At 35.8% G+C, this 19,047-nt stretch overlaps 1 protein-coding gene across 1 annotated transcript; it reads left to right on the top strand.

Annotated features, from left to right (window-relative positions):
* Window positions 1–17,749: 17,749 nt before the first annotated feature.
* LOC149181403 (protein BPS1, chloroplastic-like) lies at window positions 17,750–18,832 on the top strand. The gene has a single exon (XM_089414196.1). The coding sequence runs from the start codon at window positions 17,750–17,752 to the stop codon at window positions 18,830–18,832; it is 1,083 nt and encodes a 360-aa protein (XP_089270322.1).
* The last annotated feature ends 215 nt before the right edge of the window (window positions 18,833–19,047 follow it).

Here is a 19,047-nt window from a genome sequence, read left to right as displayed (position 1 = left end):
TTGCTATCCACACGGCATCGCAGGATAATGAGAATGAAACAAACTACACTGTCAACGCCAAATGAAAACCATGTTTTATAAACATGAAGATAAAAGCTTCTTTTGATCTCTTACCAGTATTTAAAGAAGAATAGTAAACACACAAACCACGGTATTGTTGCGTCCAGGCATCAAAGTCTGCCAAACCGTAACCCTACAGTTATATCTGATTCTGAAAGGTTCTAATGACACATACAATGACACTGTTTATTATTATTTAAGGTAAACATTGTATTAAATGCAACTCGCTCCGTTGTTTGTCCACTTGGAGAAATGCATTGTATGTAATGAAACCACCTCTCACCTGCATTTGATGTTACAACTGTGATTTTCAGAGCTGCCATAATTAGTGTGCGTTTGCAAAAACTCCGTTTAATTTTATAAAAGGTGTAATTTTGTAAAATGAAATTATAATTATAATTCCTAATCAATGTTAACGTTCAGGCTGGTCAGTATTAATAAAAAAGGTTTAAAGCTGCGTCCCACTTTCCAAGTTGGGATAATTTTTTTCCTTTTTTCTATTATAATTTTGAATGGTTAGATTGTATTTTTTTTTTAAATATATATTTTTAATGAGTTTTACTCTGGTTAAAGAAATGTTTATAATTTTATAAGAAATTTCTTTTTAAGAGTTTGATTGGTGCGGTAATTGTTTCCGTTTTCCATATTTATATATTTTTTGTTTATCCAATTTATAATGGATAATGTCTAGTGATCCATATAATTTTAATTAATTAGAGAATAGCCACAACATCTTTAATTAAATAAAATTATATATTATGATTGGTTAGATCACATAAAGATTATTTAGACATTAAATTGTAATTCATTAGACTAAATATAATAAATTTTATCTCACAGTAATTTTATTATATTTATGTAATTAATTAGGATAAAATTTCATAACCTACCCACAGGAGTTATGAATTAATAAGTTTTATTGAATTTGTCTGAATTGAAAATTTAGCCCACAGGCAATTTTTATGTCATTAGATTCAATTTTGAGCATGATTTACATTGGTAAAACATGAAATTTTGTCTAAGACTCAATTTTAACATAAGCATGTAATTTTTAATTTTGATGTAGTTGTACAACCTGCAAATTTCTCTGAAATTCGTTGTGACATTCCTGAACTTAAGGGAGATAACTATAAGATTTGGAAGGAGAGGATTCTCCTTCATTTGGGGTGGATGGACATAGATTATGCTATTAGGAAAGATGAACCACTGGCACTCACTAATATCAGCACTGCAGCGGACATCACGCTTTATGAACGATGGGAGCGATCCAATCGTCTAAGCATGATGTTCATTAAGACTAAAATTTCAGTTGGTATTCGTGGTTCCGTTGATTAGCATGAAGAGGTCCGAGACTTGTTGAAGGCCATTGATGATCAATTCGTCACTTCAGACAAGGCACTAGCAAGCACCCTAATCATGAAGTTCTCATCCCTAAGGCTCACCAGTGTGAAAGGTGTGCGCGAGCACATCATGCAGATGAGGGACACTGTGGCTCAATTGAAGAAACTCGAAGTTGATATATCGGAGTCCTTCCTAGTGCACTACATCCTGAACACCCTTCCGCACCAATATGGACCTTTCAAAATCTCATACAACACACATAAGGATAAATGGTCAATTAATGAACTCATGACCATGTGTGTTCAAGAGGAAGAGAGACTGGTGATGGAACTGGGAGAGAGTGCAATGCTGGCAATGCGTGGAAAGGCAAATCTCAAGCCAATTGGAAAGGGAAAGGTAAAGTACCTCCCCAAGCCGATATCAAGAAGGATTCCAAGTGTTTCTTCTGTAAAAAGAAGGGACACATGAAAAAGGAATGTGCCAAATTTCAGAAATGGCTTGCGGACAAAGGTAATTTAGTCTCATTTGTTTGTTATGAATCTAATATGGTTAACGTTAATATTAACACATGGTGGATTGATTCTGGATCAACAATTCACAGTTCGAATTCCTTGCAGGGTTTGCAAAACCTAAGGAAGCGAGTAGGAAGTGAGCAAAGCATCTTATCGGGAAACAAGATGGGCTCGCATGTGGAAGCTATAGGAACATGTTATTTAACTTTAAGTAGTGGCTTTGTTTTAGAATTAGAAAAGACCTTTTATGTTCTAAGTTTTTCTAGAAACATGATTTCAATTTCAAGACTTGTACCTTTTGGATATTCCTTAAACTTTTCATAAAAATCTTTCAGTCTATTCTATAAATCTGATTATGTTGGGAATGGTATTTTGTCTAATGGTCTTTACTGCATTAATTTACAAAACAATGTCACTTATGATTCAATGCATGTTCACACTGGCACTAAAAGATGTGTTATTAATGAAGATTCCTCTAAATTATGGCACCGGAGACTAGGTCATATCTCCATAGAAAGAATTAAAAGATTGGTAAATGAAGGGGTACTTAATACTCTGGATTTTACTGATTTTGAGACTTGTGTGGACTGCATAAAGGGAAAGCAGACCAACAAGTCAAAGAAAGGTGCCAATAGGAGTTCGGACATATTAGAGATCATACATACTGATATATGTAGTCCAGACATGGACTCACATGGTCAGAGATACTTCATCTCCTTTATAGATGATTACTCACGATATATGTATCTCTACATGCTTCATAAAAAGAGTGAAGCATTAGATGTCTTTAATATCTTTAAGGCTGAAGTAGAGAAACAATGCGGCAAGCAAATTAAGATCGTGAGATCAGATAGAGGTGGAGAATATTATGGTAGATACACATAAGATGGACAAGCACCTGGGCCATTTGCTAAATTTCTTCAAGAGCATGGGATTGTTGCCCAATACACCATGTCTGGTTCACCTGACCAGAATGGTGTAGCAGAAAGAAGAAATCGAACATTATTGGACATGGTGCGAAGTATGCTTAGCAGCTCCAATCTTCCTAAATCCTTGTGGACTGAAGCACTTAAGACGACAATGTATATATTAAACCGAGTTCCAACCAAGGCGGTTCCTAAAACGCCATTTGAATTATGGAAAGGTTGGAAACCGAGTTTGCGACATATGCGCGTTTGGGGATGCCCGTCTGAAGTGAGAATTTATAATCCACAAGAGAAGAAGCTGGACCCAAGGACCATTAGTGGGTATTTCATTGGATATGCTGAAAGTTCTAAAGGTTACAGATTTTATTGTCCATCTCACAGCACTAGGATTGTGGAATCAAGAAATGCAAAGTTTCTTGAAAATGACTTGATCAGTGGGAGCGATCAAACCAGAAACATAGTTTCTGAGAAGGATCATTCAAAATCTCAACCTTCCACTTCAAGTGATAGATTGGTTATTGTTCATAGCACCCCTCAAGTACAAACTGGTGTTGAACAACCAATTGTTGAAGTTCCACAAGCTGCTGACGATATTCCAGTAGATCAAGGAGTTCAAGAGTTGCCAAGAATTTTTGAACAACAAGTTGAACCACATACTTCTCAGGAAGATGATGGTACAACATTAAAAAGATCTACTAGACCAAAGAGATCAACAATTCCTAATGATTATGTTGTGTATCTACAAGAATCTGACTACAACATTGGAGCCGAAAATGATCCCGAGTCATTTTCACAAGCCATGAGTTGCAAAGAATCAGAACTATGGTACAATGCCATGAAGGAAGAGATGAATTCCATAAAGAGTAACGAAGTCTGGGATCTTGTTGAGTTGCCTAATGGTGCAAAATCCATTGGATGTAAATGGGTCTTTAAGACAAAGAAAGACTCATTGGGCAACATTGAGAGATACAAGGCAAGACTTGTTGCTAAGGGATTCACTCAGAAAGAAGCAATCGACTACACGGAGACTTTTTCTCCTGTATCTAAGAAAGACTCCTTGCACGTTATTATGACATTAGTAGCCCATTTTGACTTGGAGTTGCAACAAATGGATGTGAAAACGGATTTTCTTAATGGAGATCTAGAGGAGGAGGTTTATATGAAACAACCTGAAGGATTACCCTCTAGTGATGGTGAGCAATTGGTTTGCAAGCTCAAGAAGTCATTATATGGTTTAAAACAAGCATCCCGCCAATGGTATTTGAAATTCCATAATGTAATTTCTTCTTTTGGTTTTGTAGAAAACATTATGGATCAATGTATATACCTGAAAGTTAGTGGGAGTAAAATTTGTTTTCTTGTTTTATATGTGGATGACATTTTGCTAGCAACCAATGATAAGGGTTTGCTACATGAGGTGAAACAATTCCTCTCTAAAAATTTTGATATGAAGGATATGGGTGAGGGATCTTATGTCATTGGCATTAAGATCCATAGAGACAGATTTCGAGGCATCTTGGGTCTGTCACAGGAAACCTATATTAATAAAATTTTAGAGAGATTTCAGATGAAGGATTGTTCACCAAGTGTAGCTCCCATTGTGAAGGGTGATAGGTTCAATTTGAACCAATTCTCGAAGAACGACCTTGAAAGGGAACAAATGAAGAACATTCCATATGCTTCTGTTGTCGGAAGCCTAATGTATGCTCAAGTCTGCACAAGACCTGACATTGCATTTGTTGTGGGAATGTTGGGACGATATCAGAGTGATCCAGGTTTAGACCACTGGAGAGCTGCAAAGAAAGTAATGAGGTACCTTCAAGGAACCAAAGACTACATGCTTATGTATAGACGGACGGACAACTTGGAAGTAATTGGCTACTCAGATTCTGACTTTGCTGGATGTGTTGATTCACGCAAATCAACATCAGGTTACATTTTTATGATGGCCGGTGGAGCTGTATCATGGAGGAGTGCCAAGCAGACCTTGATTGCCACTTCCACTATGGAAGCCGAGTTCGTCTCCTGTTTTGAGGCTACTTTACATGGTGTATGGCTTAAGAGTTTCATTTCTGGGCTTAGAATTATGGATTCTATCTCTAAGCCATTGAGAATATATTGTGATAATTCAGCTGCTGTTTTTATGGCTAAAAACAACAAAAGTGGGAGTCAAAATAAACACATCGACATTAAGTATTTAGCTATAAGGGAACATGTTAAAGAAAAGAAAGTGGTCATTGAGCATGTCAGCACTGAGTTGATGATCGCTGATCCTTTGACTAAGGGCATGCGACCGTTTAAATTCAAGGATCATGTAATGAATATGGGACTTGGTTCCATTATGTAGTTTCTCATTGTATGGACAATGTTATTTTAATGAAATTCTTAATTATTGTCATGTTTTTTCTCATATTTATGTGCACTTTAAGTTGATTTGAGAAAATTCATTTAAGAAGGACCAAGAATAAACATAAGGTTTATTCATTAAGAAATTGTTTCCACATAAATTATAATAAGAATAAGTACATAGTAATACATGGAAGATAATACTCGTTATTAGAGGACTTATCGCCATGATTCATGTATCTATTACTTAATACAGATTATCAATGGGTTTTAAGTTGAGACATTAAGTTTGGAAGTATGGACCAAGTGGGAGAATGTTAAGCTCCATTAATTTTTTTTTAACAACTTCTGCCTACAATTATGGAAGTAAACTACAGTCTTTCCTTAATTTCTGGAAACCAATTGCAGTAATTTCCTTAAATTAAGGAAATCAACTGCAGTTAATAAATTTATTGTTGGGAGCTACTGAAGTGGTCCATTACTCCATCTGGAGTTCTCTACCTTGATCTGTGGAACACCTGACACATAGCCATCAGAAGCTTGATGGAAGCTTGGCTATAAATTTATCTGTTTGGTCCCCAAGCTTGTATCTCAATTCCCTTCAGTTTTTACACCATCTAGCTGAGATAACAGAGCTTGGAAGTGCCTTCAGACTTTCTGTATTCTTTTCTTTTTGCTTGGATTGAAGCTGGAGCGCAAGTGGACTGTGGAAGCGTAATAGAAAGGTTTTGACTGCAGCAAGAGCGTTATCAATGGCTTGAGGTAATTTATTTTTACTGGGCATTAAACCTTCATTCCAGTTTTACAATTCTTTAAGTTTTTATTCCGCATATAGAATCGCTGTTAAAAGCTTTCATATTAATCAAGGTGTCAACAAACCCTGTTCTTATAACGACAATAGATGGCAGTCAGCGGTAAGCGGCGGAGTAGGCAGGAGCAGTTGAAAAATAATGACAGTTTTTATAGTTTCTATGGTAGCCGGGATGTATAAATTTTCATGTTTGTCAATGAAATGATTAAGCTCACTTCGGTGAGTCTTCCCAGTTCCATCAACTGGTATTAGAGCCGATGGTTGGAAAGTTGGAAGCAGAGTGAGTCTGTCGTGAGGAAGACTTGCTATGTGTGCTAACAGTTGGAGCCATTAGAGATGCACAACAACAAAGGAGGGAAGGACGTTGGTTCAGGAGTTTATTCCTCTCTGGGGGCCGCATGGGCTTGCCATAATCACTTCCATTCCCATGGATTTTTGCATTAAAAACGTCTGTAAACCCATTTCGAATGTGCTGAGATTCATCTCGACACCTCGATTATCTGTCTGCGCCTATTTTCTGAGCTAATAAACATGGAGCCTGGTCTCTGGTGCTTTTTTTTTCACAGTTTGGGGTGGAGAATTACACAAATCGTGAATTTTGGCATTGATATGTGGCAGCCCAGAGATGTGTCTTCCAATTTTGCGGATGAGGAACTTAAGAAGGAGATCGAGCGTCTGGTGGTGAAGCAGTAAGCAAATATTGTTGTGAGGTGCACACTCATTTAGCCCGAGGAGCATTGGTATGTTGACTCAGACAATGAATTTTGGTGTCGCTGTTGGGATCCCAGTTAGCATCTGTCGTGAGCCAGTGTGTCTTCTTGTTGTTGCAAACTTACAATTAATCTGGAAGGGTGTTCGCATAGAAGATCGTGAAGCTTTGAGGCGTGGCTGAGTGTTAGCTCCTATGTTTGTTGAAAGAGTATATGAGTGTGTGCGGCCCGCATGTATGTCTGGTTAAAAGAACTGCTAGCAAAGTTGAAGCTACAATTGATGTTATTTCGGTTCTAAGAGAAGTGGTTTTGTGTATTTCATTACACGTATTGTGCAGCATAAGAACTGAAGCAAGCGTTGTTTGATCCCAGAGATATTTTGGTGCATCAAGGAGTAGCAGGAGCCTGCAACAAGAAGATCAAGAAGATCTGTGTGTCTGATCGTTGTTGAGAATATTGCCAACATGCAAGGCAAAGATCCAAGGCAGTAATACATGTGTGATTTTGTTGCAGACGGGTATATGCAACATGTACGTGTGAGACCATGGGATAGAGCATTGTTAAAAGGCCACCTTGTGTGTTAAGACTCACTGCCAAAGCCTATGGAGCTGTGTGAGGTCCAGTGTTGTCTGGAAGAGGGCATAAGGGTGAGCCTAGGAGTGTTTAAGCTCGATGGTGTGCAGAGTTGTGGGCTCTGTGGTGTGAAGAGCCAGAGGAGGGCTCGGTGGTTGTGAAGGGCAAGTGGAGTCTGCCTTGTTGTTGACATTGTTGGAGAGCGTTGTTTTCAATGGAGTGTTGGCAGATGAGAGTGTCTGCAACCGAGTGCCCGCTAATGAAGATCGTGTTGACCGTAACACCTGTGTAGTGTAGATCCAGTGGACTTTTGGCAGATAGGAGTGTTTGCAACCGAGTGCCCTCTCAAGAAGGTTGTGTCAATCATGACGCCTATGTGAAGCAAAGAGTATCCAGTGGAGTGTTCGCAAATAAGAGTGTCTACAATCAAGTGTCCACTAATGTCGACCGTGACGCCTATTTGGCGCAGAGAGTATCTAGTGGAGTGTTCATAGATAGGAGTGTCTGGAACCGAGTGTCCACTGATGAAGACCGTGATGCTTGTGTGGCATAGATCGCAGAGAGTATCCAGTGGAGTGTTGGCAGATAGGAATGTTTGCAACACCGTGTCCATTGAAGAGAGTTGTGCTATGTGAAACCAACAACAAAATATGAAAGCCCCTTATCAAGTTTTTTTTATGCACTGTTGTAAGGCCTAGCTGAGACTGAGACCAGCAGGCACCTTAAAGTTTAGGTCGTCATGATTAAGGGGAGGTTTGTTAGAATATTAATCAAGACGCCGACAAACCCTGTTCTTATAACGACGGTAGATGGCAGTCGGTGGCAAGCGGTGGAATCGGCAGGAGTAGTTGAAAAATAATGACAGTTGTTGTAGTTTCTATGGTAGCCAGGATGGATAAATTTTCATGTTTGTCAATGAAATGATTAAGCTCACTTTGGTGAGTCCTCCTAGTTCCATTAGCTCGGGCAAGCTCTGTAAATCTGCCTAGGCGTCCATTCTCAGGTAGAGGAGCTTCTCAGGCAAAGGGGCTCTTTCCCCACATCAAGAAATCCATTTCGCGCAAAAAATTGCAAGTGGGTGGACAAGCAACTAGATGCCACCATGAAGCTCATGGACGTTTGCAATGCGCTGAGAGAGATGATATGTGATATCAATGAATACCAGACATCACTGCAGATGATCGTGCATGGGTTGGGGGATTTTTCAGATAAACCCATCTTCGCCACACAAATTTTGAGGGTGAGGACGACGATCCGTAATTGTAAGGAATTTATGGTTAAGAAAGAGGCGGAGAGTTTGCAGGGTTCTTGCCTGAAGTGCTCCAGACTAGACACATGTAGCTCGATGCTGAGGAAAATTGGCAAGAAGTTGTCTTTGCCTCCCCAGAGCGAAAATTCAAGAAACACCCAGTTCTTACCAAGAAAACGAAGGAAAACATACCAACAAATGTTTGACACAAGAATCCTTGTCAAGCTCCTTCTGCCTTCTTCTATTCACTTGAAAAATTGATACAAATTACAAAATAATAACCTTGCTTCTTCACACTGAACAAACAACTCACAATAACCAAGGGTTTATAAGACATGATTTTTGTACATTTTTCGATGTGACCAAAGACTTTCCATGATTTCCCTTTGTAAGGAAAAACATGACTTTAGACATTGGAGTCTTAATAAAATGAGAAGCTTTACATGATACCCAATCTAGACCTAGACTTCTTTGAACAATAATATTTAGGTGAGTATGGCTAATATTTACAATTTTTTACCTTAGATACATAACAAGACTAACATGACCAAGATCCGTAGACATGGGACACTAACAGATCCTACCCCCATCAACAGAACATCATCCACAGACAATAAGTGTGTGATGAATTGATTACATGAGATTTTAATACCTTTGATGTTTCCTTCTTTCTTTTCTTTTAGTATCAATAGACTCAGACCTTCCATCACCAACAAAAATAGTAAGGGAGACAAAGGGCATCCCTATTTAAGACCTATTGAGCTCGAGAAGTTGCTTGTGGGAGAGACAATTGATAAAAATAGAAAAAAATGTTGAAGTTACACAACCCATATTCTAGTTGGTAGTCTCCGATCCCAAACTAATTTGAAGAAGGACTAATTGAAAAATAGTCCAATTTACTTTTTCAAAGGCCTTATTAATGTCCATATTAAGGACTAAGGTTTGAAGCTTTTTTTACTTAATCGAGTGTAGGACTTCTTCAGCAATGTTAATAGTGTCATGAATCTTCCTATTGGCTAGCAAACCAAATTAGATGGGGGGAATCATATCAGCAAGGATAGGCTCGACCATGTTAGAGATAATTTTTGAAATGATCTTATAAGTCAAGTTGCACAAAGATATGGGCCTGAAATCAAATAAGGTCTTAGTTTTGGAGCTGTAGGGGATTATATTTATATATGTTGCATTAATAGCTCTAGAGACTTTCCCCAATCTTCTAGATTCCTCCACCATATTGCAAAGATATGACCCCATCAAATCAAAAAAGGAAAGGAAGAGTCTGATTGTCCAACCATCAGGGCTCAGACTCTTATCTTTGGTGATTTCTTTCAAAACCTCTTTTATTTCATCAAGGGACATCGAGCCATCGATCTTGGCAGAGTCTTCAATACTGAAAATTCTTCGGAAATTACGAATGGTCTGAAGTTGAGAGCTAATAGTGGAAGATCCCATATCACTAAAAAGGGTAGAAAAATGAGAGGAAGTGACAACTTTGAGATTGTGTTGGCTTGTGGCAATCTTACCATCCTCCAAATCCAACTCCCAAATAGAATTAATGTTCCTTCTGTGATTTGCATACTTATGAAAAAAATTGGTATTACCATCCCGCTTCTTAATCTAGGTAACCCTACTTTTTAATCTCCAAGTCTCTTCTTCAAGTTTTAGAAGTTGTAGTTCCTAACTTCCATGGAACACATTCTCTGAGCTAATTTTGCTAGAAAACAAGAGTTAGAAAAGGATTACGAATTTTTTTATCCTAGTTACAACAACTTCTACTATCAATTAAATTTTGCATAAGAGGCAGGTGCTAAACAACAATGTTGCATATTACACTTGTTTAATTGGAAAGTGAAATGTGAAAAGTATTTTTTTCATTTGAGAAAGAGATTGATGGGAGAATCCATTATAATATTTCTAATAAATTTATATTAGTAAATGTGGTTGATATGCAATTCCTTATCATTTTCCCTTTTTAAAATTAATGGCTCTAGTGTAATCACTCATTTTATACGCCTATTTATTTACATGATGTCATTTGTTAATTTTATAATTCTATTACATAAATATGAAAAATAGACATGTATTCACATGGTGTCATTTGTTATTTCATAATTTACATGGGAATTTCATAATTTTGATAAGTAGATGTGAAAAGGTAAACATGTATTCACATGATGCCATTTTCTATTTGATAATTTGTATGGTAATTTCATAATTGTATAGGTAAATGTGAAAAGGTAAACATATATTTAGAGATGCAAGCAAGTTAATATTTGAAATTTCATTCATTGATGTAGAGGAGATGGCTAGAAAGCATCTTTCATTTCTGACCATAAGATAAATATTTGGATTAAAAGAGAGATTAATCTACCAATGTTCAATAGGAAGAACGCATATTCCACATAATGTTTAATATACCCCCTATTTCCCACTCTGATTAAATATGAGGAATGGTCCTCAACCAAAGAGGTCAAGTAAAAATCCACACACTTGGCACCAAGTTTGAAGGGAAGCACATGCAGGCGAATTAATGCAAATACAGTTCATGATTTTATAGGGGAAGGTTACAATCTAGACTATTTATTGGTATGTGAACCGCCATTGCCTATTATCATTATTCATTTCGAATTTGGTATTTGTGGCTTTTATGGGTTTGTGTTTTTGTTATGTCCAAATAAGACTCTCTTCTAGGTTTTTTTTTTCAAGATATTGGTGTTTAAATGCTCCAGCGTTATGACTTTCTTAGTTAGTGACTCTCTTAGTTTTATCATTATCTTTAGTCTCCAAACTAGTTTTCAATACTAAGTAGGCATCCCTTCGGCTCAAGCTTCAAACTATAACAAGGCTTGAGGGGCTAGTTATTATGACTATGTTTTGTCTCTCTCTAGGTGTACACATGGCCTTATTTTCTCTTTTTTTCTCTCCAGTCTCGATCCTCTCATTGATTCTCTTCTTAAGGGAATCTCCTAGATTCAAACCATTGTCATGTTTGGGTCTAGTCTAACCCCTCCTCTATGGTGTTGGACTACGTGGGCACCCACCATATCCAGGCCATGGGACTCCCTATACCTTGTCAAACTCACTCTTGTTTTATTAGAATTTAATCCTTCCCTTATTCCACTATACCATGAGGGATTCACACCTAAATCCGTAAGCGATAACCTGGCATCATGCCACCTCCTCAGTCATGGGCTCAACAAAGTATAGAGTGATCTATCGTATCGTTTTTGAAAAATACTCCATTGGGATAATAAAGAGAAATCAACAACGTTGAACATGAAGCATACTAGGTAGAAAGGAGATTCCTTTTAGATGTTAAAATAGAGGAAAATGTAAGTAGGTGGATCCCTAACACAGTGCGCACAAGGTAAAAAAGATACATGCAAACATTGAGACCCATACTTGCAGATAAAGACCATCATTGCAGAGGTGCTTGTGGAGCAGTCAAAAGCATGACAATAAATCTTGCTCAGCATTGATGATGTGTAGTTCCAATTGAAGAAAAGTCTCCATGTTAGCAAAGAATGTGCACTTGCAATTGAGAAGTGTCTCTAAGCTAGTAGAGAATGCTCAGCATTGATAATGTGTAGTTCCAATTGAAGAAAAGTCTCCATGTTAGCAAAGAATGTGCACTTGCAATTGAGAAGTGTCTCTAAGCTAGTAGAGAAGACAATAGATTTGGAATTCTCCATTTCAGATGAAAACACTAAGGCACATAACACCATTCAAGATTCTCCATCTAATTAAATATTTCATTTTTTTATTCTCTTAGCTAGAAACAACAAAGATACTATTTAGGATAATAATAAGAACTAAATTCATACTATATTTTCAAACTTTATCACTCTTTAACTATTTTAAATATGTCATTTCATATGCCCCATTCAAATGTCTAAAAAATATCTTGTTGCCTTACTAAATTACTTTCACTAATAATAAACTAACAACAATAGAAAAACATATATTTTATTAAAAAATCTAATATTAAAATATATAAATATATATATATATATATATATATATAATCATTATAATATTCTATTTAATATATTATAATGATTTTTTTATTAATATATATATATATATATATAAAACTTTTAACTTTTTAAAATATATATAAGTATGAAAATATGTTTTCTAATTACCTAGCATATATATTATCTCCCCCATCTCTTTTAAAAAAGGGAAAGGAGAATGCCTTTTGCAGATACATCACAACAACCATCATAATTTTAATTATTATTTGAAAAGTAATGGTGAAAAGTATATTTCCGACTTGTATTATAAATATATTTGCTGAACCTAATGGAAAAGACCCATGATATTGAAAGGAACGGATGAATATATATATATATATATATTTTGAATTTTAATAAAAAAAATATTTTCGACATATACACCATTGAACTAAGGAGGAAACTTGAATGTGAAAAGTACCTTTTCGAATTGCAGTGCATGACATATATATTTATTAATTTATGGAAAATGAATAAATATTCATATCATAGGTATTTTTTTTGTTTATTAAAATAATGGGAAAAACTGATCATAAGTGATATGATAAGTCTTTATGTGGCATATATGAATAAATATTTTTTTCAATTATTGGTATGTTTTTCAATTTAATATTTTTTCCCATTTATAATATATATATATAATTTTAAAAAATTATAAGAAATTATTTTAAATTATATTATCTATTTATATATTTATTATATTAATAAAAAAATTAATAAATAAGTTTTTAGGTAAAATTTAATTGGTGATATAAATTATTTTGTAAATAGAGAAATCTAAGATTTAAATTTCTCTCACCAATTTTATCATTAAAAAATAATAATAAAAAAATAAAACAGATCAACAATAAAATTAATGTGGAAAAATTGTATTAAAAGGTGGCCAGAGCCAGAGAAGTTATCCTAAGCCTTGATGAACAAGTAAAATAACAGTTTACCTGATGTCTCACCAGGTTTTTCCTTCTGTTCAGGATGGTTTCAGGTGGTGGAGCCCGCAACGCCCTCCTTGGCGTTCTCTTTTTGTTATTACTTGCTGGTTCCTTTGGAAGTGGAGGAATGAACACATCTTCCAGAACTTCTGTCTGCCCCTTGACTCCATCTTGATCAAAATTTCCGGCTGTCTTGGCATCATATGTATTTTGTTGTATCCAGATCTGTTTTTATCATGCTTTTGTGGGATATCTCCCCTGGAGATCATGTGGCGCTATGCACTTAATGCTTTGATTTTTTTAGTCATCTATGCGGTTTTGATTTGATCCTATGATCTTATGACAGTATCTGATTTCTGAACACCTGCGCCTAAGGTATTTTGCCCTCCTATGTATCACGACTTTTATATTCTCATAAATCATGAAGTTTTTTCTTTCTGAAAAAAAAAACAGTTTACCTGATGTCGAATATCTAGCATCATGGCAAGTTCTGCAGAAAACATGAAAAATAAATAAATAAATACAATTTCAGTTTAGGGTGATTCAATGCTGATCATTCGGCAGTTACTAAAAGAAAACATAGTCCAACCAAAGATCCACCCCCAATTCTACAATGGATCTTACTGGAACTTCAACAGTTTGAATAAGTAGAATTTTTTCACATATATCAGCACCTCTCACAATTTTATGGAGGATTGCATGCCAATGAAGGAGTGCAACTGGACCAAGTGAAATTGTTATTAAATCAAATTTGGACTCATTTTTCCCAATCCCATGATTAAAAATAATTTATGTTATTTTGTCCAAATGATTTGCCAAAAGGCCTACAGAGCCCAACAATCGAATTAAATTTTATCGCGCATCTCATTTGAATGGTTGTAATATATTAAAATTCACTCCTGACAGTTTAATCCCCAAGCTGGGATTTCACATTAATGCAGGGGTCTCATGATATGACAAAAACGAGCCCTGACTTTATCTGCCTAACACCTGGCACCTTGAGTAAATGCTGGAGGTACGCATCTGTCGTGGGAATTCAAGGAGGAGATGGTCTGTGAGCAATTCCGGGCAGAGGATATATTTTCTATATGAACTAAGGAGGAGGAGGAGAAGGAGAATCTGTATGGAACTTCCCAGAATCCAATTCTTTTTAATACAATTTATGGATTTGTTAAATTTAGGTTTTTGTGATCCATAACAAGTTTATGAGAGGGGTTTAGGTGTAAATCACATCATCAATTATTTGTCGACGTGTTTCGAATCAATAAATCAGATCATTGCTGCATGTTAAATAGAGAGAAGATCATCCAACGACTATGTTAAATAGAGAAAAGATAATCCAACAGCGGTTGCATAATATTTTTTCTCTATTTAACATGAAACCATGATCTGGTTCTTCAACTTATCTTGTCCCGAGGATGAACCATACTTATTGGTTCGAAAAGCATCGATAAATAATTGATAATATGACTTACTCTGAAACCAACCCTTCTCATAATTCAACTATTTTTAATATCCATACCCATTTTAAAACTATTTTTAATATCCATACCCATTTTAAAAAAGTGAGGAGAAAAAAGGTTGTATTAAAGTTTAATATATTGCATTCAACATACATGTGTGCATGCAATTATATTAACGGTATTGAACATTGTTCACAATCTAATGTGTGCATGCAATTATATTAACGATATTGAACATTGTTCACTATCTATATATACGGTAACCCGAAAAAAGAATAAGAATTTTTGAAGGCTTGAAAGCTTTCCTCATGTAATTGTTCAACTAAGTCTATTAATCTTTTATATTAAGGAAAAATCATTAATATTTTTTTAATAAAATAAAATAATTAAAGTAAATTATAAAAAGAGAATAAATATTTTTAAAAGGAGTTTTTAAGTGTAATTTTTTAGAGTTTCTGATTAATTTAAGGTTAGAATAGGATGAAAAAATTTATGGTCAAATGTTGATTTGTGTTGTTTAAATTGGTTTTTTTATTCCATATATGAATTCAACCCCTCAAAAACCCTTGGACTTAAATTGGAAAATAAACTAAATATTTTTCCAAAAAATCACTTAAAAACTACTCTTTTTAAATTATTATTAAACATAAATTTTATATAATTTAAATTATGATTATAATTTTATATTATTTTGCATTTTTAAAATTTAAATAATAAAACTATTCGCTAATATATTTATATTTTTAATGTAAAAACAGTCCTTTTGTGTTAATATATAAATTTATCGTCAAATTTATAAGTGTATTTTTCAAATTTAAAAAACATTCCCTGTACTCATTTTATTTAATTTGTTTTTTTTTAATGAAATTTTGATAAAAATTATATAAATATTAATATAAAAAATAAATATTTTAATTAGTTATTAATTTATTTTTATATATGAATAATACTATTACAATATCAAAGTGGGTTTTTATTTATTAAAAAATTAATATTTTATTTCAAATCCATTTTCACTATTTTCACTATTTTCACCATTTTCACGGGAGTCGTCTATGGAGGAATTAACTGGACCCCCAAAAGTAGCCGGAACTTGTAGAGGCAATGTTTGAATCCTGTTTTTGATGATGGAAATGGTTCAGCACCATCAAAAATGTCTAGAACACCTAAAATTTTGAAGTTTAACAATTATAACTTAGATTTACAAAAATCCTTGCTGGATTTTCTCTAAATATAACTGGAATTTTCATAACTTTCCGAACAATTTCTCCGACTAATTAAATTATATTTTTCGGGGTTCAATGCACCCACTCCATAGAACGAACCTGGTAATGTTTATGAAGTACCTAGTTCTTACAAGCCGCACGGGGTTCTTTCATGTTCTTTTGAGAGGTACTCGTCCCGAGAATTTGAGAGGTATCCGTTCCAGCACCCGGTTCTTGGAACTGGAACCCAAGACAGGTTCCAGAATTCCATTCCCGTAAACTTGTGCAACATGAGATAATTTTTGATATTTTATTTAATTGTTAAATAATTTATTATTATGTTGACAAATATATTTTATTTAGAATAAGATTTTTGGAATTTTAATTTAATTATCAATAATTATAATGTGGATAATAGAGATTTAATTTCTATGAAATATTTTATAATATTTTTAATAGTAAACACAAGTGAAAGGTTAAAATTTATCTTTAAAGTACTTATCATATTTTTGTTGTTTTATTTAAATTGATTAATTAAAAAAATGCCATATAAATAAGTATTATGTGAAATAAGTTATGATAAGTTATGGTTTTTCTAGATATATCTATCAATAAGCCATAATATTGACTCAATGGTATTGTAATAAAGTAAATTTACAACTATTGTAAAGTGTTAAGTGAATCTCCATAGTTAAGAATCTTGTGACATATTTTTACCGCTCAATATTTACCAACAATTTAATTTATATAACTATTTTAATTCATAAAATTTATTTTAAAATTCATTCAAAATAATTTAAATTACAACCCAAAAAACACTTGGTATCCATTAGAAATAATTTAAATATAAAAAAACACACAGAGAGCTAAAAGATATCTTGGTCTTGATCTCCATAAAGTGTGAAGTAAATCTCCATAATTAAAAATCTTATAACATATTTTTACCACACAATATTTACCAACCATTTAATTTATATAACTATTTTAATTCATAAAATTTATTTTAAAATCCATTCACACACCATTTAAATCACAATCCGAAAAACACACTTGTTCTCGATCAGAAATAATTTAAATATTAAAAAAAAAACACTTGGTCTCCATTAGAAATAATTTAAATATTAAAAAAAAAATATACACACAACCAAAGGAAATCTTGGTCTTGGTCCCCACATGCATCACCGCGGAATTTTTGGAATGCGCCAATATAGACCTCAAACCTCACTGTCACACCTCCTTGTCCGAACCATTTTGCCACAAGATTATTGACATGAATACTATATGGAAAGCTCAATGGATCCCCAACTTGACCCTCTCCATTTCCTATCTAATCAATGGACAACGCCGCCGATTTTGCCACAAGATTATTGACATGAATACTAAATGAAAGCTCAATGGATCCCCAACTTGACCCTCTCCATTTCCTATCTAATCAATGGACAACGCCGCCGGCTTGATTGACCGACTCCCCAGGCGCTACTTAAACCACACGGGACCGACTTTCTCATACTGCTTCTCTCTGCTTCTCTTTGGCACCGACTTTCTCCTACTGCTTCTCTCTGCTTCTCTTTGGCAGAACTGCATAACAAATTCCGAAGAAGAAATACGATGGGTTCTTCCTCTGTATTTGCATCTCTCGGGGCAGCCTTTCAGGCCCTTCCGCCTCGGTCGGTCCGTCGAAACTCCTTGTCGACCGTATATCCCGCAACTTACACGCATCCCCTTGTGGATGCCTTCCAGGCCCGCTTCAATTCCGATCTTCGTCAGCTACAGGAAAGCGGCGAGTCGAATCTGAGCGCGGAGTGGCTCGGCCAAGCTCTGGAAATGTGCCTGGGCGTCCGTTGTCGGGCAGAGGAGCTCTTTCCCCACATCCAGAAGGCGATTTCGCCCAAAAATCGCAAGTGGGTAGACGAGCAACTGGACGCCACCGTGAAGCTCATGGACGTTTGCAATGCGCTGCGAGAGACGATATGTGATATCAATGAATACCAGGCATCGCTGCAGATGATCGTTCGTGGCTTGGGGGGATTTTCAGACAAGCCCATCTTAGCCAGGCAGCTTTTGAGGGCGAGGACGGCGCTGGGTAATTGTAAGGAATTCATGGTCAAGAAAGAGGCGCAGAGTTCGCAGGCTTCTTGCCTGAAGCGCTCCAGATTGGACACGTGCAACTCGATGCTGAGGCAAATCAGCGAGCAGCTCTCGATGGCTACGGCGAGCGGAAATTCAAGCAACGCCCAGTTCTTGGAAGTTTTATATGCATCAACGGCGACGACGGTGTTAGTCTGCGATGTGCTGGTGACTGCTCTGTCCTTCAATTCAAAGCGAACTCTTTCGGTTGCTCCTAATGCGGGCCATTCTTTATCGGCATCGGCGCTTCATGGTCTGTTGCATAAAGTGAAGAAAGAGATTGATAGCAGAAGAAGTAACGGCGCCCAAGTTCCATTACAGGAACTCGACCGCGTCGACGCGGCAGTCCGGCATTTGTACTTTGTGGTGAACAGATCTATAACTTGCAAACTGTCTAGTTCGGCGAACGAGATGCTGGAATTGAAGCAATCCGTTGAGTCCTTGAAGAAATGCGTGGCAGATATGGAAGCAGGCATCGGTCCCTTTGAGAAGCAGGTGGACAAATTGTTCAGAGTGCTGATCGGCAATAGGATGGCTCTCTTGGACACCATCAGTTATTCGTAGCAGTTTGAAATTTGTCGGAATTGAATCGCCACCGATCGACCTGTATATGCACAGGGGTTTAGCAAAGAATTTCCACCACACCAGATTCTTGATTGCATCCCCTTTCACCAACGAAGTGAAAATTTATGTCAATTTCACTTTTGGGGGGAACAATTTGTGAGCAACATCTGGGGGCGGCGCTGCTCGTGTTGAAACAGGTCTAACATAGCCAACAT

Source organism: Pinus tabuliformis, chromosome 3_2 (genome assembly GCF_031772625.1).
Source record: "Pinus tabuliformis cultivar Carrire ecotype Pingquan chromosome 3_2, CPIR1, whole genome shotgun sequence".
Lineage (NCBI taxonomy): Eukaryota > Viridiplantae > Streptophyta > Pinopsida > Pinales > Pinaceae > Pinus > Pinus tabuliformis.
Note: the sequence above shows the minus strand (reverse complement) of the source record. Positions and strands in the feature narration are given on the sequence as shown.

Bases quoted from the DNA above. Each gene is read 5' to 3' on its own strand.
- LOC149181403 (XM_089414196.1), top strand. From the start codon at position 17,750: ATGGGTTCTTCCTCTGTATTTGCATCTCTCGGGGCAGCCTTTCAGGCC.